The following is a 27,894-nucleotide window of genomic DNA, read 5'->3' on the forward strand; positions in this document are numbered from 1 at the left end:
TTTCTAATTTCAGGAGAATACAGATGGTTTGGACCAGTGGAGGGGTGGTTTTCAAGTAATAAAATAAAATTGGTTTACTGAAAATTGCTCCGGTCTCTAGTGTAGAAAGCAGCTGAGCCTCTTATATTTCACTCCAGCCTATCAAGCATAGGTTTTAATCTCCGCAATTTGTTTGTTATTGATGTCGTCTTTAATCTCATGAGAAAAATGATTGTGTCGTCTCTCACCGGTGATTTTAGCCTGAGTGGTGCCTTGTGGGCCACTGGGGAGGACCAGTTCTCCATGCTCCCCTCCAGACAGTGGGCCGTATTTGATGCGATAACTGGGGACATTGGCTTTGCTGTTTATCCATTCCAGAGTAATGCTTTCAGCTGTCTCTTCCACTGTCTTTAGATGCTTAGGGGGATCCAGGTCTGAAACATATCAACATGCTTCCTGTACATGAGTGGTTTTACAAAAGGCCGAGACGAACATAATTGCTTAAGTGCACGTCTTAGTGCGGCAACATGACTGGAGCAGACTGAAGTTTCAAAATTATTTTGATTTGTTGAACTTTGCAAGAAGACTTGTCGTACCTGTTGTGAAGGTTTCATATATAGGAAAGCTGGTCATCTCTCCCCGGCGGGCCATTAGAGACACTTCATACTCAGTGTCAGGATGCAGCTCAGACAAATGGTACTGGGGATCCATGGGGGAAAGCTCGATCGTCTTCTTGTCCGAGGAGTCTTTGTTTGGGCCATAGGACATGGAGATACCGTCCACATGAGCTACAGGCTGTAGCCAGGTGATAAGGGCTGTAGAGTCTGTCACATCACGTACATCCACCTGGCTGGGAGCGTCAATCACTGCGGATGGGAGGAGAGGAATGTGATAGCTGCATGGAAGTTCATTCATGCAGACAAATGAGCTCATAAAAACTGATGTTTGTAATAAGATGAGATTTTTCATCCATATTAGAAAACTGAACTAACCTTTTCTACTTAGGGTTAAATAGGGTAACATTTTTCAAAATTTTCTTCCCTGAAACTAAAATCAGTGTGGGTAACATGACTGTATTAAAAAAGATTCTGAAATAATAAAGTTGTGTATTAAAAGATCACATTTATACATGTCAAATGCACCAGTGATCTCACAGGAGGGGAATATCTCATGATGCTAAGTGCTGCCTCCCACATACAGAGAATCATTTGAGCAATTGATCTATCGCTAGGCTCGCCCCCCTTAGATACTGTCGCTTACTAGGAGGCTAATGTCCTACAATGAGAGCTGCCAGTGTGAAAGCCTTGACCAAAGGAGAGGCCCTGACATGTAGACATTCGTTTATTTATTGACCTGCAAGGAACATGACGTGAGAACAGTTAGCCATTAAGGTTTGTATGTTATCATGGACTCCCTAACTTTACAGTTTTTAACCAGTGATACCTACTTGCTGAAGCACATGATGACATTAAAGTTCAGCTTGAGCAAATGAAAATTGTAAGAGTAATCTTATTAGAAAGTACAAGAGTATGACAACTGTTTTCTTTGGGATTGTGGCTGAACCAGGTTACTGAGCCTACATTTTGCTCTGTCTTGTTTGGGTTCAGCAAATGGAATAAAATAAATCCTCTCTGGATACCTGAAATCAGTGTTACAAGCACCCCAAGCACACCGTTTCACTATTTTTCTGGCATAAACATCGTAAAAACGATGAAAGCTTCGGATTTTTCAATGCTTCTCTATGGCTCTGAAACCTAAAGTTGTCAGAGTCCCGCTCCCTGTGCAATTTATACTCAGCTGCCATTGGATCATCTGCCTTTGAGGGGAGGAGCTTAGGGATAGGTCAATTAGTCAAACCACTGTCCAAATCACATGTGGCACAAGTTGAAGAAATGGAGAATGCATGAGGTCGAGTCATGGAAAAAAATGGACAAAAAAAACTGGTTGCAAACACTAGACTTTGAGATCTAATGATGGCTTTCTTTACAGTGTAATAGTGAATGTAGAGTATTCTAAAATATGCAATTGATGAAAAGTGAAAGAGGGTGTTTTTGGGAAATGCCACATTGGTTTTTGGTTCTTTATAAACGACTAACCAGGTATAAATGGAAAAAAGGCCTTTCCAACAATGATTTGGAATGAAACCTTTCTGAAAAGCTAATGCAAAATAACTTGTTTTGTCGTTTTATTGGCGCTTTTTGAAACTACAGTCTAAACTGCCCCTGTTGAAAAAAGGCCCAGCACATGACCAGCTTAAACCAGCAAACGACCAGCTTAAACCAGCACAAACCACTTCAAAACCTACCTAACCAGCATATGCTGTTTTTTCACCAGGGGCAGCTCAGAAATGTGTTGTATTCAACTAATTCGAACATTTCAATGTGATTCAGAATTTCAATATTGTTCCATACATGAAAATGGATGAAGGAAATAGGAAATTAGAAAATATGAAAGATTTATTATTTCAAAAGCATAAACACAAGTTTCAAGAAATGTTTCACCAACACAATTTTGTAACACAGTCACATACTCAAATTTCTTTTAGAAGCACATCTTGTTAACTGTCACTATTCGATCAGTGAAATAGATAAGCTTTCTTGAAGATTTCACGATTAAACTCTCATCTAATCAACTGTGGTATACTGAGAACTATCAAGGTCTCTGTTTCTAATATACATCTGTCTAGTGTATTACAATAAAAATTATGTATAAACAGTAGTTGGTCTAAAATACATTCACATAATTACTTGAAACTGAATTTGAAACTTGATCTGACAAGTGTAGTTTTTCATTAATGACCAAGAATGCATTCCAATGAATGCATGATTTACAACCATTTAAGTTTGGAATGTGATTTTTATGTACCGTATATTCTCCATACACTTTGTGACAGTTTAATCAATGTTTAAACACCTGTTTATTACTTTTGACAGCTGCTTACTTGTCACTACGTTTTTGCTGGCTGGGGGTCCCCGGGTGTTGTTTTTTACAGCCTCCAGTTTGACCTCATACTCTTGACCAGGTCCAAGACCAGACTGCTCAAAGGTGGTCTCAGGTGGGGTGAGAGAGTTCAGAATCTCTCCATCCTCTTCTTTCTGTCATTCAAAAACAGAAATTTGAAAAACAGTTAAAATGTATAATATATACTATTAAATCTGAACTTGATAGGTTTGTGGGTAAATGTTTAGTATCTGAAAGTTTGAAAAGTATACAGTATTTATTGGCTGTTCTGATAAAGTCTTTGTTTACGGTATTGTATGGATTATTGTATTTGAAAAGATCATCCAAGACCATCAAAGAAGCAAGCTCAGTAAAACAAAGTGAAACTCCCCTGAGCTACAGGGTAATGAGAGAGCTTGCCGAGAATAAACACTCTAGGCTTTTAGTTGATACCACTTGGATGAGTGTTTCACTTCTCAGTGAGGGTTATTTTGGCATTGACATCCTTAAATTTGGTGCGAGAATGAGACTCCCAAACTGTGTTTTGAAAGGGGGATGCAAGGGAGGATTGCATGTTCTAATAGAGCTACTTTTTTGGCGTTTGCTTAAGCCCCCAAGAAAGAAAATAAAGCATTTCAGAGACAATAACAGTTTTGTGGCTCATGGTCACGCATGCTGTTGCCAGGAGCTTCTTACAGGGTTTTGTCTTACAAAACCACAGACTTCTCGACAGTAGCATTTTGGTTAGTGGCACCACTCAGCTATTTTCCACTGGATGCTCTTACAGCTTCCCGTTTTATACTCTAAATTGCAAACAGAAAGCTTCTTTTATATTACATGTGGGGGTTTTTGGTAGAAAATATAAGGCCAAAGAGAAGTTTTGTTAAAGATCATATAGATAACCCAAAAGCTATTCTGTTGATGCCGGTAGACTCACTGTGTTTCTGAATATAAGGTTCCAGCCATCAAATGGAATGTTCAAGGGGTCCCACTCAACCTCCACTGCTGTCTCTTTTACAGATTTGAATTTCAGTCCCTCGGGTTCAGGAAGATCTGACATTAGGGTATAGAAAAGTATAGCTTTTACAAATACAATACTGTATACTCAAGACAAAATAACATTGCAACTGTAAGCAACCTTGTGTTGACTGACAAGCAAGGCAGTGGGCAGCAAGGCACACTTACGTGTGGCTATTCTGGCACTGACAGGAACGCTCATTTTGCCGTTCAGGATAGCAAAGACACTGATTAGATACTCTATGCCAGGCTCAAGCTCTTTAATGGTTGCAGTCTTCTTTTCACCAGACACTCTCATTTCCATCTCCAAACCACCAGGAGCCGTTGGCACGTAGGTGATAAGATACTCGGTTACAACCATCTCATTGACCCAGGAGATGTCCACTGTTTCTGGGTCAACTACAGTAACAGTCAGGTCTCTGGGTGGGGAGACTAGGGATTGAAACAGGACATTTATTTAATCTCTACACAAAACCTCTGTGTGTCAAAGGTAATATTCAGAGCTTGGAAAAATACCTTATTGATACCTTGCAAAATGTTGGTTGAAAGAAATAATTTCATATTTGTCATAAGTGACTTACCATCAGAGCAGTCCTCGCCAGTGAAGCCTAAATCACAAATGCATATTCCATTCAGACATTGGCCTTGGTCATTGCAGTTTCCTGGGCAGGTCAGCTCAGCGCAATCCACGCCAGTGTAGCCTTCAAAGCACACACACTTTCCGTCTTCACAGAACCCATGATCCAGACAGTTGTTGGGACATGTCTTTTTACCGCAGTCCTCTCCGGTGAAGCCGCTGTGACACACACATTGGCCATTTACACAAAGTCCTTTGTTATGGCAGTTATGGGGGCAAGTCAACTCACTGCAGTCATCCCCAGTAAAGCCGGTGTGGCAAACACATTTCCCATCCACACATTGTCCACGGCCCTGGCAGTCATTGGGACAAGTCTTTATGCTGCAGTCCTCTCCAGTAAAGCCCTCTTCACAAACGCATTGGGCATCCACACACAGTCCACGATCATTGCAGTCATTCAAACAGGTCCTGATGCTGCAGTCCTCTCCAGTGAATCCCTCTTCACAAATGCATTTTCCATCCACGCACAGTCCACGCTCGTTGCAGTCATTGAGACAGGTCTTGATGCTGCAGTCCTCTCCGGTGAAGCCCTCTGTGCAGACGCATTTGCCGTCTTCACACTGACCATGCCCATGGCAGTCATTGGGACAGGTCTTGATGCTGCAATCTTCTCCAGCAAAGCCCTCTTTGCAAATGCACTGGCCGTTGACACATCGCCCGTGACCGTGGCAGTTATTGGGGCAGGAAAGCTCAGAGCAATCGTCCCCTTCATATCCAGCATCACAAATACACTCACCTTCCACACATTGTCCCCTGTCATTGCAATTGTCAGGGCAGGAGAGAACACTACAGTCCTCACCCTCGAACCCAGGGTCACAAATACACTTTCCATTGAAACAGTGACCCCTCTGACTGCAATCGTTGAGACAGGTAAGCTTGGAACAGTCTTCTCCACTGTAGCCGATGTTGCAGACACACTGGCCATTCACACACCGGCCATGGTGGTTGCAGTTTTTGGGACAGGTAAGCTCCCCACAGTCTTCCCCAGTGAAGCCCTCATCACAAAAGCAGGTTCCATTGACACAGCGTCCACGATCGAAGCAGTCTTTAGGGCAGATGAGCTCAGAGCAGTCAAACCCAGTCCAGGGCTCATCGCAAACGCATTCGTCTTCCACACAGCGCCCCCTGCCGAGGCAGTTATTCGGGCAGTTGGTTAAACTGCAGTCCTCGCCGATGTAGCCCTCCTCACAGATGCAAGCCCCATCAATGCATTCCCCATTCTCCCCACAATCAACAGGGCACAGCTCAATTCCACAGTCCTCACCACCGAAGCCATCAAAGCAGACACACTTGCCATCCTCACATCGGCCTTGGTCCTGGCAGAAATTCGGGCATTCTGGCTCAGAGCAGTTAGATCCCTTCCAACCAGGCTCACACAGACAGCTGCAGGTGTCAGTGCTGTAGTTTCCCCGGCCACTGCAGTAGGGTTTGGTAGTGACTTCACCTGAAAATAAGATTTTTGTGGTAATTTTAGTTTTAGTGCTTTTTGACTTGTTCTTGACGTGATTCTAAGACTCAATTCTCAATTACAAAATGGTAGACTGTACAAAACAGTCTACACTTATGTTAAACATAGCCTTACCTGCAACTTGAGCACCACAGCAGCCTGCTCCACTTGTGCATTGCTCTCTTAGACTGGACACCTCCGCCTCCAGCATATCTAGTCTGTTCAGAAGATCCTTCAGGTCAGGCAGATGGTTATCACAACCACAAGCTTGCTTGGGAATGTTAATCCTATGTGTAAAAACAATCTGATTGTCCCCATCCATGGTGTTTTCTATGTGCTGGTCAGATTGTTCAGATCTGGGCTTCATTTCTGTTGTTCCAGGTGAATCCAAGTCCACCGAGCAAAGGGATCCAGAGGGGACATTGATATTGTATACATGGTTGAAGACCACAGGCTGATCATGACTTGGGACTGTCAAATTCTCAGTGGTTGGTGACAGTGATTCTCTTCTATGTCTAATTACTCTTTTCACCAGGCCTGCACTAGAAAGGTGGACTAGGAGGGCCACCGCTACAAAGGCCAGGGGTAGGCCTTGCATCCCCATGATGATGTGCTCTCAGAGAACTCTTCTCAAGTTGTAAACAGGACTGTTTAAAGATACTGGGTTTGCTTGTAGACCTGGAAAATATAATAAGAAAACCATTAACCGTTTTAAGCCACCTTGCTCACCCGACCTCAATGTATTTTGTAAAATAAAAAAATATATAGATTTTCAAATTCCTACATCAATATCCAGTATAGACAAAATATAATCTTGATATCTTTAGTATTGAATGAGTTAAACCATATAAAAAATCGAAACCAGTGGTTAGAAAGTCAACTTTCAGTATTTGTTTTGACAAAATAGTTAAATGTAGTATATCAATAAAATCATTTATTTCATTATTTAAAATCATTAATTTGAGGATTATAATTGAGAATTTGAACATTAAAGTACATCATTTACAGCGATAAACCACATTACCTATTTTAATCATCACACATTTTTGGAAGCCTAAAAAAGTTAAATGTTGTAAACTTTCAACTCGGTTGGACGCCCTTGCCAGCCCTAATGACTCACACCTAAAGACAGAAAAGCTTACCACACCAGAGACCATATTTAGAACACAAAATCGTGCAAAAACATTCAAGCCTGCCTGCTGGTCTCTGACACTGCAGGGTATACAAACCCTTAGTAGCACTCTAACTGTTGTAACTGTTGCCTTGGATTCCATAAGACTAGGACAAGGCAATCTTCTACTCAGGAGAGCAGCACTCCAGCAGAGCTTCCTATGACAAGCTGCCATGACACACAGCAGGCAACACCTGAATCTGGGGAGCTGCTCTCTTCTTTGACGCTCTGCCCACAGCCCATGCTGACAGATAAATACTTGCGCGGAGGGGACCATCTGCAGTGCTTCCGCTTGCGTGGGCGCTCAGAGTTCATGCTTCGCATAAAAGTTAGCATTCTTTGACCACCCTCCAAAAAGCAGCAGTTTGCATTAAAAATAAAGTTCTTTCACAGTAAAATAAAAAAATCGAATGTTTATTTATATTGGGCTCAGGAGTCATTTCACCTTTTGGTATTTATGTTACTGCTCGTGTGAAAGGAGACTCCTGAATTGGAATATAAAGTATATTGTAATTTACATTTATATTGATATCTGCATATCCTTGGCACAAACATTTACATTTATGCATTTGGCAGACGCTTTTATCCAAAGTGACTTACATTGCATTATCCTATACATTTGTTTCTAAGTATGTGCAATCCCCTGGGATTTCGAACCCACGACCTTGCCGTTGTTAGCGCTATGCTCTTACCACTGAGCTAGAGGAAAGGATTCAAGTCTCCATTTAGCTGTTTTTACAATCGGTATTCTTCATACAACATGTAATTCAACACCGCATCTTTCAGCTTAGTCTCGAATAATTTTCTTCAAACGTGCAACCACATTTAACCCTTCAAACTTAATAAATCTCTCACGTAAAATGCTTATCTCTTTACAGCTGTGAATTAGATTAAGTCAAGCTTCCTTCAACAGCATTAATGCCCCCAAATACCCTCCAGGGCAGCCAAGCCTTCAGCAACAAAAGGCGACGCGATGTAGCAAAACAGATCATAATTTTGTCTAGGCTGCCTTGAGTTTGCGGGGGGGTTAAGCTCAGCTTGCAAGGTCAAAAGCAGGTAATATCCTGCCAAAATCTGTTTAGTGTGCGGAGGGCTTGCGTTGACATGTGATTAGAGGCTCTGACAGATGAGTTGCAGTAAGAGGGATCCCACGTCCGTTGCCGCCCATCAGTGATTGGACAGACAGGGATGAATGCTTCCATGATGGAGCTCTAAAGAGGGGCTTGATGATGGGAGACTCCTGATCTGGACCCTCGGGGGTGATGGGGACCTATCCCGCATCTCGTTCGTCACATCTAGACCCTGAGATTAAATCAGCAAAACAGGCAGAAAATTGCTTTGAGTCGCTTTGCAGTTTTAGTTCTGGATGGATAGCTGGCTTTTTCACTTTGAAGCCTGGCTTGTTGCCACAAGAATCGAAAAAAGAAAATAAGGACCAAGCTGGCCTTTTGTAGCTGGCCTTGACTGTAATTGAATGAACGAATAAAGGAAATGCAGTATAATTATACACAAAAACGTACGCTTATCTTTATGATGGAGATTAAAGAAATGCTTGACTATCAAAAAAAGATGAGCGGTTATCATCATTATATTCCACATTTTGATCTGTGAGAAGCATATAAAGCCATTCTCCTTCATTTGAGCTCCATCAGTGCTGAGCTCAGAGCAGTATGCTAATTCTCCTGCTTACTGCCACTTTCAGATAAAACCAGACACAATGTGACTGCTGCTTTCTCATGGCAGGACTACTTTTTAGACATTGTTACTTTCTCAGACTGTGGCTGAGCCAGTTGGCTTCCGCATGTGTAATGTGAGAGGAATTTCAATGCTGGAGGTGAACCTGCTGGCCTAGAGCAAGCGATCTAAATTGGCCCTATGTTGGGTTTGGTACTGAATGCTGACTAAAGCATTTCAAAGAGAATACCTCACATGGAGCCCAGATTTATACAATGGAAGTCATAAATTATACGGAAGTATGGTTAAAGTGATTTTTACCACACTAAGTGTAGGAAACAAATTAGTTTTTTAAGTTTGACCAAATCAAATTTGTTGCCGTTCACATAGCAGAGCAATGAATTTTTCCTGCCGTTTGCAAGTAAGGTATATTTGACTTCCTTTAGAGATTTAAATGTATACCACAACTGGTGTGCGACACGAAAGTTTGAAGAGAATGCCAAACACTATGATTACAGAGCACTGGAAACTGGATGTGATTTTATTAATAGATGACAACATTCTGTTAGTTCGGTCTGTTAGCAAACTTTAATTGCTCAGAGGCTGTACTTTTATTCTGGAGCTCTGGGACGTGATGGAGTTTTCAATCATGTTTAACTGAAGTGATGAGTTATGTTATGTTTATCCTAAAAATTATTTTGAAAGGAAATTTGCTGATGTATAAGTCCAGAACTATAATTGCCTGAATTAACATTAAAATGTCAGATTTTAGTTGCAATAAATAATGTTAAGTACAGTCCTTTCTTAGAAACAGACAATATAGGGATAGTTCACCCAAAATTATCATTCTATCATCGTTTACTCACCTTCAGATTGTTCCAAACCTGTATAAATGTATTTGTTCTGCTTTACACAAAGGAAGATATTTGGAAGAATGTCAGTAACCCAAAAAATATCACCCCCCATTAGCTCCCATAGTATTTATTTTCCCTACTATGGCTGTAAATGGGGGATGGATAATGTTTGGTTTCTTACATTCTTCCAAATATCTGCCTTTGTGTTAAGCAGAACAAAAAAAATGTATACAGGCTTGGAACAATCACAGGGTGATTAGATGATGAAAGAATTTTTATTTTTGGCTGAACTCTCCCTTTAAGAAACATTCCCATTAAATGTGATCTTTAACCCAAAGCTTTCTTTTGGCAACTCTCCCATGAGTAAATTGACAGCAAGTTGTATAAACTACCCAGAAACCAGTGCCTAAACACATAAGTTTTGTGTCCAACAATACCATTTCTATAAAAACACAATTAAACAATGAATAATTTTGCTAGACTGATGCAAATTTTAGAAAGACTTTAAGGTCTCCATTTGCTTTCTATTTAATTTTATTGCTGTCACAGAGAAAAAATTGTGATTCTAAAGAAAGATATGTGATTTTTCCTTACAGGTTCTATTCTTCTTTTAGTGTGCAAATAGTAGGAGCAATGGAGGAGCCTCACAATTAAGAATTAAATTGAAATACAGTCTGTGAAATAAAGTAGTAACTTAAACCTGCAGCACAGAGAAAATGCAGTGACTACTTTAATAGCTATTCTTTCAAATGAATTGTAGCTTATTTAATCATTAGAGATAATATTCATCCACAGTCTGTTGAACATTGAGGAAGCACATCTCTTCCTCACTGTTATTTTGTTCACTCCTATGAAATCATTAAGCAGACTTTGTAGGTCACCCATGACAGAAAGCACTTGCCTTCTTGGGACGCCGCCTTAATGTGGGTCGCCTGCCGTGCTGTATAGATTGCTATTGTCTGCCAACTCTATTCACCTTAATAGATTCCATAAAAATGCCCTGACAGTTTGTTTAATACTGGGAAGAGTCGATGATGAAGAACCATGTCTCCCAGAGGTGTGCTGTATATACGGTTTCATTCTACTGGTGCAGAACCGACTTCATTAAAAATCAATAGGATGAAGTTTAGAAAATACTTCTTAATACTGTCAGTGAATCTAGACTTAAAACTTCCTGGAAGGTGTCTGATCTTGATTAAGGACAAAAGTTTACTGATGATAAACTGATAAAGCACAATAAAAACATTACAAATATGAGACCGTTTGGAAACTCTCTTTGTGAAGTAGACGCTTATCGATCGGAGAGCGTTCAGGGTCAGCCTAAGAATCAGACGCGGGTTGCTGAAAGCAGCAGCGTGGACCAGCTCATACAGTAATCATCTAACATAGAGATGGATTTCCAGGACAGCTTATAACACCGCTCAATGGTGTGGGCTTGGATCGATGGGAAAGCATACAGCCACTGTTATTATTTCATAAATGGATCTGTAGGTCATCACCAGCATGAGCAATTCTCATTCTCATTACACTGACCAGTCATTATTTTCTTTTATTCTTTTAATTCTTTACACACTTCTCATTAATATAAGTGAGATTGTTGTCTTTTACATTCTTCTAAATTTGGTTATGTGGTGCTGCAGTGATGTGAATGCTGAGTGTTTATTCCGTCTATCGTTGATATTGTGTCTGTCCGCTGGCCTCGAAACAAGCTCTTTCTGGGCTGCTGAGTATCTATGCCACTCTTCTCTATTTTGCTTGGCTTGTCTCTGGTTCAAAGGAAGTCAGAGGCAGTAGCTCTGGATCAGTGAGCAGATTCAAATAATGAATACGTCTGGCAATCATGAAAACACAGGCACACTTTCTCACCACTGTGTGTGCAACGTGAGTATTAAGGTCTCTCAAATGCCACAAAAAGTGATCTCTAACCCAAACTTTCTCTTGGCATTTCTACCGTGAGAGGATTGAGAGCAAGGTGTGAATATGACCCAGAAACCAGAACATAAATACATATGTTATGTTATATCACGTCCAAAAAGCACAAGTAAGTCATTATTACCTTTGATAGACTGTTGGAAAATTCAGATACACGCTGGTCTTGCCAGTTTAAGGTGGCGAGCTGGCAGCTGGATGACCAACTTGGGTCTGCTTGAGACCAGCAACCATGTTCCAAAAAACATGTTAAATTTGGTAATCTAATTTCATTGTCAGAGCTTAAAAGTTTTTCTTCTTTAATTCAATTTAAAGCCAATGCAAAGGGGCTAGATGTAAAGTAAAACCCCTTTTATGGCTAATCATTTCATTCCCTGAAGCAATATTTTCTCGCTCCATAGTAGAGGCATAAGATTACATTCAAAATCGGAGTTTCTTGACAGCGTTTCTTGAGTTTCCATTTACAGAGCTCTAATGATGCTGGAATATAGGATTGCAGCGATAAGAGGGTTTGTGTGTTAGAGCGATAAGCCAGAAGGGCAAATCGTGGTGTTTGCGCTGCACTGAATGGACCTGCGGTTCACTGACATGGTTGCACTTTCAGCACAGTAGCATTAAAACCAGAGGAGATACGGCTGGCCTACGGTGACATTGCCAAAGCTGAACTCAATCACGCTGATTAAGGAGAAATGGAAAGTTTAGGACATGTCAGTCAGCATTTGAGACCGGAGGACACTGGAGAAGTCTAGAGGGGTTAAAGTTTAATAATTCCTGACTTTAGCCATGTGTGCTTTTCTCGCTCGTTGTTGTAAAGTCCAGATGGAAGGAATGAAGGAGGAACATTTGTTACTTGCCGTCTCATTTTACGTTTCCAGCAACCGGTGACCCAGGGTTTATTAGCTTAACCTCTACTGCTGCCAAAAAAGCAACCTTATGTGTTCAGATGTTAAAAGCACAATTTAAAGTTCCATCACTGTCACCATACCAAACAGACCGTCCCTTTTACATCATGGTGCATGGTACAAAAACTATATTGGTTAGCCCCTAAAAAGTTTTCTTTGGGATATCGTGAGATGTGGGGAACTGCAGCAGATGTTTTTTTTGGAGCTGGAGTCTGGACGGAGGGCAAGAATGCTCATACGGTTTAACCTAGATGGTCCATAAAATAAAGTAAATTGGTGCAGGGAAAACAAACTTCAGATTTCATTTGTTTTCACACGCAAGATACATCCTTCCCCGACAAAATGGCAAGCTATTGATCACTTCTATCTTGCGTTCAAATAAATATCAACAACTTTGCTGCACTTTGGAATTGCTTTTTTGCCAACAATGAAAATTGCGTATTTCCTCTCTCTGACTGAAAATAGATAAGAAATTAAAGATTGATTTACTGTATGAGATATCTTTTCTCCAATAGAATTCACTTTTCGTTATCAGTTCCCAATGCTCACAATGCATATAGAAATCTGTATCATCACAATATATCATCTGGTTTTAAATGAGCATTAAAACAAGCTCTTTGTCTGCCGCAACAGAAAAAGTTGACCCCATTGTACTCACTATTTACCTATCTGTAAGAAAGAAACTGTCTTTTTTTTCATATTGAAATGCAGACGAAACATGTCATGATGCATGCGGGTCACGGACAACAACCAGAGCAACTTTTCTGAAGGGAAGGTCTCTTGGCTGCCAGGAACAGGTAAAACTCAGCTCGAGCCATTTTACAGTACATTAAGATCAGACAGCCATTAAAACCATCTGGACCTGCAACACTTTAACACACTGAGGAATTTATTGTTCACTGATGGCGACAAATCTTTCCGAATGCCTCTGTGGCCAATTTTAAGTGTGAAAGAAAAGAATCCATCTTTAAGTAGTATATTCGGAAGCAAAAGACCGATTTAGATAGACAGAAAGATCAATGAAAGATTGGATGGATATACAGACAGAGATTAGACTAAACATTAAAGAAGTACACCAAGTCTAATAGATGCTCCAAGTGCATTTCCAGGCCAGGAGCAGCACGAGCTGACAGCTGTTCAAACAAAGGCTAGTTTCCCACTCAGCTTTGTTCTGAGTGGCACCGTCAAAGAATACTCGGCTCATGGCATCATAAAACATTTAAACATTCCGTTCGGGCAACAACCATGTGTGGTTGGCACCTCAAACCTCCTCAAGACAATGACGGAAAAAACTAAATAGGCATTAACAACCCAGGAGGCATCATTTGTGAGAGAAAAATGGCTTTTTTGAGAATGTATCATGTTCCAAAATTCTGAGAAATTCCATGAAATAAGATAAGTGTTTGATAAAAGCTTAACTTTTCAATTTTTCAAATCAAGAAAACTCAAAAAGCACTGTCATGTAAGCTTTGCTCCTCATTTCTAACTAACAAGGTTCCTTCACTCCCAGTAGAACCTCCCTCCTATTTAGGACCCTTGGATCCAGGGGGTCTCTGTCACAGACCTCCCCCCCCTCAAAACTCCCTTTCTCTCCCTCTATCACAGACACGTATACATACTCGTGCGGTGTCTCTCAAGCCCTGCGTTTCCCAGCCTAGACCCCTCCCCCTCAAGCAGAAACTCACACAATCAACTCGCATCTCAGCTTCCTCATTCTCTCAAATGGATACAACCCATCAGCACGGACAGATCGCAGATCTCAACACCCCTTGCGGACAAGGCGAGAAGCAAGCAGCCGGCGGAGCTGGGAACTAAATAGGGAAGCGCTGGCACGAACCAGCTGCCGCTCTCCCCGGCTGGAGAGGACACGTTCACCATTGAACAGCACTGAGAGGGCTCACATCTTCTGGCAGGTAACAGACACCAGCTGACTCACATCCGAGAGACCGCAAACTGCAGACAAGCCCACCACGTGTAGAGTTACGGCGAACCTGAGATCAGATGCAAGCTACCGAGTATTTCCTGACTGAAACTGCAAGCAGATTTGGAATAATTGCTGAGTTAAGAAATGTGGACCACTTCCCCTATAAACCATAATGAGCACCCTTAAGCAAGTCGTAATGCGTCGGTATAAACGCCGCCAGAGTCCCAGACTCTGAGATAGCTAATAATCAGTACTTCAGTTATCCATCACAATATTCAACATGACTTGTGAACTATCTAGCTTATTTCACAAAAGCAATACAAAGTGACAGCATCCTCCCAATTTTTAGTCTCAATAAGACTTTCAGCGTTAAACTTACAAAACGACCCAAATATGAAATAGGCTACTCATTTCACATGCTCTTCTCTCATGCGAACAGGTAGATGCACAAATGATCTTACCTTAGTGAAACCAGTCCCTTTACCACAGGCTCAAAGATGCGCCTCTCTCAATGGCATGAAATGTGACACCGAGCAAAGGTTGCACACGTCGGTAACTTGCTTCTTGAAGTGTCTCGAGAGAAATGACAGTTCTGTCATTCCACTCTGTGTCTCTACTCTGACTGCATGTGCTCCATCCAGCCACTGTGTCTGCTGATGCTGAGAGAGGGAATGAGTGAAAGAGAGAGAGAGGGAGGGTAAAGTCCCTTTCTTTTAAACAGTAGACACTTTGCGGTCAGACCCCACTCCCACCTACCACTCTTATATACCCCCCCTTCCCTTTCTCGCTCTGACTGGAAGCTGAGGAACTGAAACGGGATGCCTCAAGGCTGTCGCAAACACACACGCACACACTTGGAAGAGAGAAGAAAGAGAGAGAGACCATTTACTATAAACTGGAGCAGCCAGTGATTGGATGAAAGGGATATATTCAAAGCTGCATTAACATACATTTCAGATTAGAATAACGGAGGATAGAGGAGGAAAGATCTTGTGTGTTTGATGACACAGCGGATGATGGGATTATGTACGGTGATCAGCATAATCAACCTCTAATCCCAAATCCAACCAGCCTTCCCATGGAAAAGAGTCGTTTTAGTCAAGGTCGGTCCTCCAAAGGTTTCAATGTCTTTTCTAAACCGAACCAACCTCCGGCTTTTCACGCTCCCCTGTGCTTCTGTAAACACACATCCCTTTGGAGTGTTTGGATATTCACCTTTCCATCTGCACTACACGCAAACACACCTCCCCCATGTGCACTGCAGGTAGAGCAGAGCACCCGACCTCACCGGCTGCAATTACCGGACTGGGCTCCATCCTGCTTTTTATGCAAACGGGAGTTTTTTCCGCCAATAAACGAAGAACTCAGACACAGCGGATGGGAAGATTTTCTCTGCCATCTTCAAACAGGGGACATGCTCTCGAAACATATTTCATTAGAGCGCGATCGGCGCGAGAAATGATGTCTCTCATCATGTAAAAAATTGACCTTCAGTCCTCTTGGGGGGCGAGAAAGCTCGGGAGATACAGAGGCACCCGTGGAGACGGGGCGCTCGCCCCCCAGAGAGGAATCAAGAACGTTTTTTCTGGTGAGAGAAAATCAACCCCCATCAGTCTGTGCTCAATAAGTCATGAATCTGTGATGATGATATCCCTGGTCGACAAGGGATTTTAATCTAGGTCTCATTTCGGAGGCTCGAACCACTACATTTCAGATCAGGCCCAGGCAGTTATCACATTCAAGTGCTTCCCTTTTTTTGTTCCAAAAATGATATCAATTTCACTTTTCTCTTCCATGGAAAAATACAATGTGGGGAGCTGGAGATGAACAAGATGAAGCGGAGGATATTTCCCAAGGTGAACAAAAAAGTACTAGTGTACGTGTGTGTGGATTTCTTTCTGTAAATGTATATAGTGGGCGTTTGGGGGAATGCAGCCAGAATGAGATCTGAACTTCTTTACAAGAGTCTTTATGAAAGTACATTAATAATACGCCCACCTTATGTCACATATCCAGCCAATATGTCTTCATTATCAGCAGGCGGAAAGCGAAGGTAGTTTATGCTAACAACATAATACAACTGAAGCACATAAACATTTGTAATTGTGTCTGCACATTGCTTTTAGGGTCTCTGTCTTCCTGAGAGCACATTTTCATCTGTTCTTGCTTTCACCTTTCTCTCACACTATCTCCTTCACCGAATCACAGCACTTCACGGGGAATAGGAATGGCACTGAAGAACTCCATGTTTGTCAGGTGTTCCCATGCTGTTGACATCCACGGGAAAACGCATCCACCGGCTCTGATTTCCCAGCTGACAACGCTGCACGCTCCCTGTCAGCCAATTTCTTTCGAGACGAAACCAGACACAAACTACATGAACCCATTTTATTTGCGAGGAGACATTTAGATAATGAGGCACACATTTAAAAGAGGCACATTTAGATCCTCTGAGTCAGAGGGGAAAAGGGTCCACCCTTACAAACATTTAGTCTTTTCCTATTAGCATTTTACCATTTCTGAAGGTAAAAAGGTTTGTCCAAAAAGAAAATTTCATTTACTGACATTTTTGACTCACCTTGTGGTTAAATTTTTCCAGTGGAAAACAAAAGTAAAAATTTTAAACACCACTGCGGCCCTTCTGAAACCTCTGAAATCTCCATATTTTGTGATTTACATTTTTTTGCAATAAATCGTCATTATTAGTCACCCTATATGTTTGTCACTGGGCTTTGCAAATACCTAGCCAATAAAAAAATGACAGCTTTGACAACACAGTGTGTGTAATCAGTGTTTTTATTCTCTCCAGAAAACAGCAGCAAATTTGGATATACAAGGTCTCCAAAAATCAGTGATGATATACGTACAACTACACAACTAGTTCTTTCTGAAGTCTTAGACAATCAAAAATGTTGAAATGGAACAACCCAGTCAATGAAAACCCAGCTGAAGTCATTTTTTATATGTGGAAAATATAACCATAATAATAATACTGACTTATTATTATTAATAATAATATGGCCTAATTAAGGCCATGTCAAAAATGTTATTTTAGTGAAATGAATGGTTAAAATCAAACTTTGATGCTCATTATATCACTACATTCAATTTGATTCTGAGACTTTAGTTTGGTTTTTACAGACTCGGAAATTTCAACCACAAAGCAACAGGGTCCAGACTGTTCTTTCAAATTATTTTGACATGCCAAAACAATGAAGTTACACAATCTCATATGTACGTTGTAGTAATTGACTTTAGCACTATGATGGTTAGGTTAAGGGGTGGGGCTTAATCATTTATTTTTCTACTAAATTTACCATTTTGTAATGAAAGAATGTTTTTGCAAATATTTGAGAAATACCATAAAAATGGTCACATGCACAAATAGACTGCACTTTACTTTACTACTTAAAGTGCAGTAGACTAAGTAAAGTAAGTAGACTACTTACTTTACTTTAATTTTTTTTGTGTATAGGCTATAGGATTTTTTACACCTATATATAAAAATTAATAAGAATGAGCCTCTCTCTAAAATAGTTACGAATTCCTGTCAGATCAGATGTCCAGTACTGGTATATTTGTTTCAACGCTAAATGCTAAAGAAACAGCGCAGTAGATATTTTTCCACATTACTGCACATTTGCAGCGCAGAGCTCAATCTACCAACAGGTAGTGTTTCTACAAATTATTAAAAAGGCTGCTGAGAGCACAGGCTGCATACACTACATTTACCCACGTAATTGCTGGCAGGAACACGATGGCTTGACGGGTAGCAGGGCACTTTCTATCAGCACCGGTGAGATGTAATTATGAGCGGAGAAGTCCTGCCTGAGGCTGTCAGAGGAAAGAGGGGGATGTTGAGAGAAAAGACAGTTGCAGATATGGAGTCAACACTCACAGTCACCCTCATGACCTGAACAGACCTGTTTACCTCATTAAAAATGAATTCACAAGTAATATTGGCTTATGTCCTGCATCCTCCGTCTCCAACCCAGTCCTTCCCAAACCCAGCCCGAGGAGGATGGGTTAACTGGGTGGGAAGATCATCTGGACAGTGAGCAGAGGTTAAAGTGTCTTTCTCTTACCCAAAGTGTGCTGCCACTAGAAATTGAAATAGGCCTATATTAGTGTAAAAAGCATAGATTAAGCGCAAAAAGAAACTGGCCATCAGTGAAAAGGTGCTGTGGTTATATATTAAGTTAAGAAAAAGAGATTGATTCATAATTTATAAAGCAAGTGTTTGTATGAATACAGTGATACACAGGAAGAGGTGAAATGCTCTTTTCTGCCGTCAATGTTTATGCATTAATCCGGCATAGGCGATGCGGTAAATTATGGTCATTAGGCTTTGGGGAACGGAAAACAGCTATTACTGCCCTCAGATATAGAGGGTGGCTTTTTACATAATAGCAAGTATATTATATAGGCACCAAAACACGAGAGCGGATAAAAGATTTGTTGCAGATGCATGTGATGCGGTGATAATCAAATGTGGCAGAGAATGTTTTAGACCACACACAGGTCAGCACTTCCATGCACGTATATAAAAAGCCTGTAAATTTCGCAGGACAAAGACAGGAGATTAGGTCTTTCTGTGACCTCCATGACCTAACAACCTCTGAGGGGTTCAGACCTCGGGAGCCACCGAAATCGTCTCAGACTTGTTGCTTTTGTTCGCCGATGGATGATGAACATCTCTCAGACACAGAGACACGGTATGTGAATATCCATAAAAATGTCAGATTTACTGCCTTTCGGAGAAAATGCGCCATATTCGACCACACTGCACTTCCCATGAATTTACCACATTTACAAGAGGCTCCCTTCAGCACTTCTGATGATAAGATGGAAATAGAGAAGTGCAAAAAATCAAGAACATTTACAACTAGCGTTAAGGGTAATTTAGAAAGGAGAATCTGCATCTTTTAGTATTCACGGGTCTGTATATTTTTAAAAAGAGGTGTTCTTTAATTCAGCAATGCAATGGAAATTGATACACATTCCTTTGACATCAATGGCGCTGAAAAAATAAATCCCATCTCTCAAGACTAGCTCTGTGAGACAATGTGAGTCCAGTGAAAGCAGAGAGTTGGGGGTTGACAGAGATTTCTATTCTGAAAGAAGATTCTATCGACTGAATAAAAGATATAGAGACGAATGTGTTTCCCATAGCTCCTAAAGGCAATGCAACACAAACATCATTTACATTTATGCAAATATATCAGTAAAGTTTGCTAGCTCATTAGCGAATGTATACATTCGGTGGATTTATATTCAAAGATATGTTCTCACAAAGAAATCTAGATTGTAAGTTTAAACACAAACCTGAACAGAATCCAAATGAGAAAGGCACATTGAGAATATTTTTTGTTTAATGCTCATATGGTAGGAATCTCACCGCCTGTCTGTTTGTTTGAGTCCATGATTTTTTTTGCTTTCCATCATCAGGGTGGATCAGGTGGACGGGACCTGAAGCCTAAAATCCTACATTCCTGTCAACTGCTTGTCATGGTCGGTATGAACATCGAAAGACATACCAGCCATGTGCAGTTCTTATTTAAGATGCCTATTAATAGAAGAGTTGAGAATCAATGCACCAAATAAGCTGTGTTTAATGGAAGCTCATTTCATTCGATTTTTTTTAATCTACTTCCACACAGCCATTGTTTTAGTACCAATAATTAACTGCGCATGACTGAAAATTTTAATAGTAGACATGGGATGCCTAAGGTCAAACTAAACATCACTGGAATGTCAGAGCCACATAGGGAGATAAATCAACTGTCACATCATGCCATTATAGTAGCCCAAAATACACTTGCTCCACACTTTAATTTATTGCATGGAAGTATGGTTAAGATTGACATTTTTCCACTAATATATACAGACTATGGAGTATTCCTGACAGATATGTCTAGCCATCAAAGTTGTGACTGAATAATATAAGAATCATATTTATTTATGTCATAGTTTCATTCCTTTTACTTCCCTTCATGAATTGAATTAACAGTTAGGCGTGCTAACCGTTAGCATCCACCTATGGCGTGAATTCATGCACCACCACAGACAGCCCACACACATGCGCTGAGAGCTGTTTATACTCAATGTGTTCTCCGTTAACTGTTCTCCCAAATAACAGGAAGGAACATATTAGCTGAACTAGCAAGAAGAAGCAGTGAAAATAGGTAGACAGCTGCCTGGTGTGCCTGCCTCTAACTTGGCTCAAGTGTTTTGCAGTTTACACAGAAAACCCATCAAAAGCACATAAAGTTTTATATTGCATAAAATAAGATCATTATTTTTTTAAATCCAGGTTTTTGTACTTTAAAAAAACAGTACTTTCATTTTATATTATTTATTATATTATACTATACTATAAAAAAGTATTATTATTTGGGAATATTCGGTTTACAAAAGTTGTTTACAGACATAAATACTTAACTACTTTAACTTTACACAGTAAAAATAGTACACAAAATGACGAATTAATATAAAAAAATTCTGTATATTTTTCTGTTTCACCTTTAATTTGGCATTGCATTGCGATGTGTTTTAGCATTATTCGAAATGTCCTGGCAAAAATGACCTGTACATTTTTCATACATTTTTTTACAGTATAGAAATACGAAACGAGAACAGCTAAATAGCTGTGAGTGCAAATTGAACAACATGAGGTCAAGACGGAAAGCTATCATATTCCATCTGTATATTTTGATGAATTTTATCATGTTGCTAACATGAACCAAAGCTCTGCCTGTGTTTCATCACACTGCTCCTTAAAGGCATAGTTTCCCCCAAAATGAAAATTTAATTACCCTCATGTCATTCCAAAGTTTTTTGACATTCTTTCTTTAGCAGAAAACAAAAGAAGATCTTTTGTAGAATGTCAGTTACTAAACAACTTGACACATTTCTCAAAATATCTTCTGTTGTGTTGCATGGAAGAAAGAGTCATATACAAGTGTGGAACGACATGAGGTTGAATCAATAATGTCAACAATTTTATTTTCAGGTGAACTATCCCTTTAAACAGAATGTTACACAGTTTATAAGTGAAAATATAAATGAATCCGATTCCAAACCCTTTCTCTCCCTCATTCCATTCTGACTGAAGTACAGCTCTCTTTGCATGTCTGATATTTCAATCTTCTCCTCAGCTCCCCATCCTTCCTTTCTAAACACCTCATCCCTCCCTCCCTCCACCCCTCTCTCTATCCGTCCACCTCCATCTGCCTTTCCACAAACAGCTCCAATGACATCGCACGATGTCCCGTGCTTCCGCAGAAACCGCGTAATCCTTACACCACCATCACGTCGAACTCAGAGAATGACTGTTTACCCCTGTGACTTTCAGCGGTTGTGACAAAAGACGACACTCTTATCCAATGCCCCCTGCCTCTCCTTCCCTTCACAAAATAAATGGGGTAATACATCAGTTTAGACACGTTTTGGCACTTTTATCACAATGTTCACTCCTTCCCTTCACCTTATCGAGTCTGGAAATATTGAAGCGAATGTGAGCGTCTATCTGAACCCTAGGAGCATTAAACCGTATCTCTGGCAACACTGGGAATGAGGCGTCGTTACCGGTGCTGAGTAGAGAGACACGCCGCCAGTTTGGACGGATGATTTATTCATACGAAGCAGGCAGAGACACAGGTCTGCATGTCAGGGTGTATTTCTGCAGAGATTAAGATGTCCTGGAGGTTTATGTCTCTGTTTCTCAGAGCCGGGACCTCAATAACATGTGTTGACTGCGTGCCGCAGAGAAGACTAAGCTTTGGTATTCCGGCGAAGCTTTACAAGGTTATCTTTTGACAAACACAGACGCTTCACAAATCCTGGAGTTAGAAAACTCTTTCATCTGTAGGTGATAACTGCCTGAAATTGAACCTACAAATTTGTAAGCGTGGTGCTTTTTATAACTTTACTGATAGTTTACTGTGGGATGGATTGGGTGCGGGGCTATTGCGCTGGAAGCATGATAGGAGATTTCCTGGATGGTCTCATTTAAGACGCGGGCTTTGTGAACTTCCAGCGGGGCACTGAGCTGTGGATCGTCTTCAGGCTTTTCTTTGTCCTCTCTCTGCCATGCATCCTTGCTTAGATGAATGAGGGGGCGGAGAGGGAACAAAGAGCAGGATAAGGGATATTTTACGGGGCAGATGAGCTCAGTTGAGGTTATGGCGAGTTGCTGGGAAATCTTGGGTCAGCTCTGTTCTTTCAAACCCTATACAATACCCATTATGAGAGAAACACCAGAGCAGGTCTCAGATCAGTTTGAAAGTCTCTTCTGTCAGCAATGGAGCATGCTGTCAACTCATTATTACCTGCACCAATGGGACAGGCGTGTGTGGAGCCTGTACACACACCTAATTTGTATCTGTCTTTCTGCACCTGTCTCACTCAACAGGCTGCTCACATACTGCTGCAGAGACCAAGATGTGTGTTTTGCGACTATTTTCACAACTTTAAAACCGTAACAACAAGGAATATTTAAATATGTTTGTGTTTCTGTAGATAGCAAACAATTAAGAATAACATTACTGTCTGTATTCGATTCTGATTCAAATTAAATATATTTATTGTATAATGGCGGATACACTGTATTAAAATTGACCTTGACAACCAAAACCTACTGCAGTTTAACATCTCTTGTATCGTTTCACTGTTTTTTTCTTTTATTAATAAAAAGTCCAATAAAATCAATATTGTCCAATCAATAAATCAATATTTTCAATACTTTATTTACTTAAGTAGCCATATACTGTTTAAAGAAGGATGTTCTATAGCTGGTCATGATAACAAAACACACCGCTGCAGGAATATGCAAGACCTGATCATTCCGTCCCGAGTTTATTTTGCGATAATGAATGACTGACTGACAATTATTGTTTCTTCATGAAATACTATGAAAATATCGCCATTTCTCCAAACGTCCTCCCCTACAGGGATACTGGCCCGTCTGTCTTCTTGACTGAGTTTAAAATCTCATTTTTCAGTGTGATAGCATGGCATTTTCGTATGCTATCGTTCAATCCTTATATTTTCCTGTGTGCTCTTTCTCACATGACCTCTGAAATACCATCCCTTGGCAAAGCCAAATAATATTCACACTCAACCCCGTCCTCTCCTTTTCTCTTTCTTATCTTCATTTCTTTTCATCTGTATATCCACATCCCTTGTGTGAGTAATCCTGCCGGGTGCTAAATAGAGGACAAGTCACGCCTCAGCACGTGAGCTAGCACTGTCAACTCAACAGAACGCTTTCTCTCTCTTTCTCACACACACATACACATACTCTCACGTTTTAATACATTATGCACCTGTGCCTGTGCAGAACACATCACAAATGTCCATCACATTCCACCTGGAATAGCAAACTTGGCTATGTTTGACTTATTCCACCAAGCTGTGTTAACAATAACCTCTAAATCTAAAAAATGTGAGACAGAGATGTTACTGGGTTACATCATAGAGAGTTATACAGTGCAGCATATAGAGAATGCTACTGTACATTTGAATAAAGTGTATAAAAGATTAAGCAAACTAAGTTTGACTAAGACACAACAAATGAATCGAAGTACAGTAATACACAATTTTCTTTCACAACATTGCATTTGAGTTTCGTGTCTTTATCTGTGCAGAAAGAAAATACGTTTATGAGGAACAGTTTGTTCATATCGGTTCGGTTTAATGTGGAGATGATGCCACACAATTTTTGATATAGTAAAACATTAACACTAAGGTCAAGTCTCAAAGTCAAGTTTTCCTGTTGCTCAGAGGTAAGAGCATTGCGCCAACAATGCAAGGTCATGGGTTCGATCCAAGGGGGTTGCACATGCATAAATGTATAAGACATTGCAATGCAAGTCGCTTTGGATAAAACCGTCTGCCAAATGCGTAAATGTAAAAAAGTAATGAATAAAATATTTTTAAATGCCGTGATATTGCTCTCCATCAGTGCGCTTCAATTACTACTTTGCTATCTTTGTACAACTGTAACACATGCGAAATGTAATACTGAATGTCGAATTAAATGAAATTAAATGTATTTGAATATAATTATTAGGTGCATAAGTACATGTGTTTTGTTAAAGTGCTTTGCTAAGTTTCCATTCATTTGTTTGATACTGTTACTACAAAACCAAATCCCACACGACCCAGCAATCGGCTCTGTGTTTACAGGTTATTAGGTTGGACAGGGTTTGTAGCAGAATAGATCCCAGCTTGTGTCCTCTCAACCTGAGCTGGACTTTAGACGCCTTACCCAACTAAACTTTGTTTGACACTCCAGGCATCAAACATTTGAGGAATCAGAGCTGCAAAGAAACCAGAAGAACCGCTGGTGTCAGTTTATGTACGTTATTGAACAAGTGTCTTCAAACCATAATAAATTGGAGATTAAGAGAAGCTTATTGCTTTGAGACTTTAAATAAACAACTTCTTTGTTGAGAGGCGAGAGAAATGTGGGCAGCAAACAGACAAAACATAGGAAAACTTTTAAACATTGATTTTGCAGACAGGCTCCAGTAAAAACGCTATTAGATCAATGCCAGAAGAGATGTATAGGGTAATGCACGCTTTTAAATAACATGGCATTTTATAGGCACTCTGAATTTTACTTCAGATTTAAATGTGAGTGACATTTGTAAGGTAAATGCCAAGATGGACCACTTAAAAAAACATTGCTCTTTCAGCTCTTTTCATGTAAAGCTCTACATACTGCATAATGCGTATATTTCTGGGAGAAAACAAGAAAACATTAACATAATTTTTACACTTGCATGCAGTTAAAAAAGAACATTTACTGATTATAACAGAATCATTCTCTCCAGGTGTTTCACAATGCAACCTCACTTCGAGACCATCACATTTTGTCAATTGTCATCAAAACAATTTGCTACAACAAGAAAATCTAAAGATACACATGGACATATCCATGCTGATGTCTCATTTATACTGTCCCTTCAGGTGTCTGCACCACACATTTTTAACTGTTACTTTAACTTTCTCTCTCTGTCACAATTCTGAGCACAAAAACATCCCAGGTCACCTTCAGCCGCCAATCACACCTATTGTTTGCACTTAAGCTCTCCCTAAGGACAAAGCAAGTGCAATTACAGCTTGAAAAATTCCAACAGCAACGCTCCACAAATCTCCATGAGCTCTCCGGGGACCCAGGTGTTCTGAAATAACAGTGAAATCTGCCAGTGCATACACCTCAACAGCTATGCCTTTATGGCATTCTCATTTTTACAAAAGTATATGTGAAATTTTCAACACGAATCTGCAGCGAATAGCTCTTAAAGAGTCCCTAAATGAGCATTTCTGCCCCTTTTTACGGGGGGGTGGTGGGTGGTAAGAATCCTGCTAGTGTTCCCTTCCAATAAACTACCAGTTCAGATTTCTAAGAGGCCCCACAAACCTCCCGGAGTGGTAGGGTCATTCTTTATTTTCCTACCCCTACACATGGCCCTTAAAAACCATGGAGGCATGTTTTGAGTTTACCACATGCAATGCAAACCTATGCAGATTTTCCAATTATTTTAAAGCACACATAATGTTTGAAATATGTCCAGGGACAATCTATAGACAACAAAAATAAAAAAAACTTCAAGAACACAAGAAACAGTCAAATTATTTGCAAAGTTAGAGGGATAAATATTGTTAATATGCTAACAATGTCTCCGATTTGTAATGTTCAGAAATTCAATGTTGGTTGAGATATTCAAATTGCATTCAAACTCACTGACTCTACAGTCAGATCTGCCAAAGTCAAATCACAAATGTTTAAAGATAATAAAAACAAATTGTTTTCTTGTTACATTTTATACAGAGAAGACGAAAAGCGTTTAATCATGTTTAAGTTACACATCTTTAAACTACTGTTTGTTATGTTGCCATGCATTCTGTCACTTCCATTCTTCCATGTGTTTGTGAAACAGGTGAGTTTGTAATCTAGCGTTCAGGGATTCAATCTGTAATTACAGAACTGACTTCTGTTCAAGATTGCAAAGCCAAGGCAATTTCCTCCCGAAGACTTCAACACTTCCACCGTGTATTTAAATGCACATGCAGGAACATTGACAAATCTGGGCCAACAATCAAATCCCTCGCCTGCTTCCCATGTATTAAAGGATTAAAAATAACATATAGACAGTGCCAGAAAAAAAGAGAGAAAATGTTCTACTGATGTGTTTGCTAAGGAGAACGGGTCCTTTTTTAATTCTACTATAATGGTTTTTCTTTGTGGAAAAAATATGTACTTCAAAAAGAATGATGGGTTTTGTAACACTTTTAACCTGGTCTCCGCTTGTGAACAAAAAACTCTCATTTTTCAAAGATGGCATCTCTATGAATCACAGGATACATTGTGATCTTTAGCACACACAATCCTGATAAGCGTCTCCCTAAATCTCCAGAAACCTGTGAAAGGTAACACCATTGTCCAAAAAACTGCTCTATAATGACATCTGAAAGTTTGATATACACTTACCTCCTGTGGTCACTAGAAGTTCACAGTGGCAGATGTCAAGACCTGTGTAAAAGGAAAAAAGAAAAATGACCGGCCAAATAGAAACTAATCTGCTAACATATTTCTTATTGATATGTTTATGGCACACATTATCAATTAAACAGGTTTAAGCAGTTTCAGTATAGAGTCGCATACACAAACATGACCAAAGACGTATCGCAAAGCGGATGGTTTACATTAAATATACTGTTTGAATACTCATGTTGCATTTCAGTCGTCTGTTTTCAACTCTGTTTATAATGCAAAGAGAAATTTAATTTAAATTGTACTTTCCCGTTAGCACAAATCAATTTCTGACCCCTCCAGGCGTAACGTAATGAAAATTTATTGAGAAAATAGCACCCGATTATTTGAGGAAATTTCGTATGTATTTCCAAAGCAATCACAGAGAGATATATCACCTACCACAGTTACCATGACAACATATTACTTTTGCGTTCTGATTATTCAGGGCAACTGGTTCCACACCGGATCTAGAACCCATGTGTCACTCCGCCATAATGTTAACAAATATCCTCATCCTTACTCGCAAAAAAATATAAATGACTTGAACATTTCAATCTAACAAAGCAAAATGTAATATTTATGTTTTGTTCTTTAGAAGTCTTTGCTTTTAGTAGAGGGTGTTACATGTAGTCGACCACAGGGATAAGAGACACTGTATATGTGGACGTCTGAGAGCAAATAGATCTATTAGGTGTAACTGGAGATGCACATTTGCTTGAGGTCATGACCTTTGGTGTGCATTCGATAAAGTACGAAATTGCAATAGGTCCGACCGGTCTTTTTTTTTTTTTGAACCATTCAATAGACATATTCATAACAATGCCCCCAGGTGAGAATGAATCCTTAAGGTGATGGATCTACGAGCAATCACATAAA

The 27,894-nt window shown here is 40.1% G+C and overlaps 1 protein-coding gene across 3 annotated transcripts in view; it reads right to left on the reverse strand.

The window, feature by feature from the left end:
* The window catches only part of tncb (tenascin Cb), a 43,950-nt gene extending 16,899 nt beyond the window's left edge, over nucleotides 1-27,051 (reverse strand). For 2 of the 3 annotated variants that reach the window (XM_056745861.1, XM_056745859.1), the window contains exons 1-8: nucleotides 14,936-15,224; nucleotides 6,156-6,698; nucleotides 4,518-6,017; nucleotides 4,105-4,368; nucleotides 3,857-3,972; nucleotides 2,921-3,074; nucleotides 576-845; nucleotides 228-413 (exon numbers count right to left, since the gene is read on the reverse strand). In XM_056745861.1, the coding sequence (XP_056601839.1) occupies nucleotides 228-413; nucleotides 576-845; nucleotides 2,921-3,074; nucleotides 3,857-3,972; nucleotides 4,105-4,368; nucleotides 4,518-6,017; nucleotides 6,156-6,624 (2,959 nt within the window). In that variant the 5' untranslated portion in view covers nucleotides 6,625-6,698; nucleotides 14,936-15,224. Of the gene's footprint in view, nucleotides 1-227; nucleotides 414-575; nucleotides 846-2,920; nucleotides 3,075-3,856; nucleotides 3,973-4,104; nucleotides 4,369-4,517; nucleotides 6,018-6,155; nucleotides 6,699-14,935; nucleotides 15,225-26,973 lie in introns of those variants that run through there. The other variant, XM_056745860.1, reaches the window with a different exon arrangement.
* Nucleotides 27,052-27,894: the final 843 nt, after the last annotated feature.

Source organism: Triplophysa dalaica, chromosome 4, assembly GCF_015846415.1.
Source record: "Triplophysa dalaica isolate WHDGS20190420 chromosome 4, ASM1584641v1, whole genome shotgun sequence".
Taxonomy (NCBI): domain Eukaryota; kingdom Metazoa; phylum Chordata; class Actinopteri; order Cypriniformes; family Nemacheilidae; genus Triplophysa; species Triplophysa dalaica.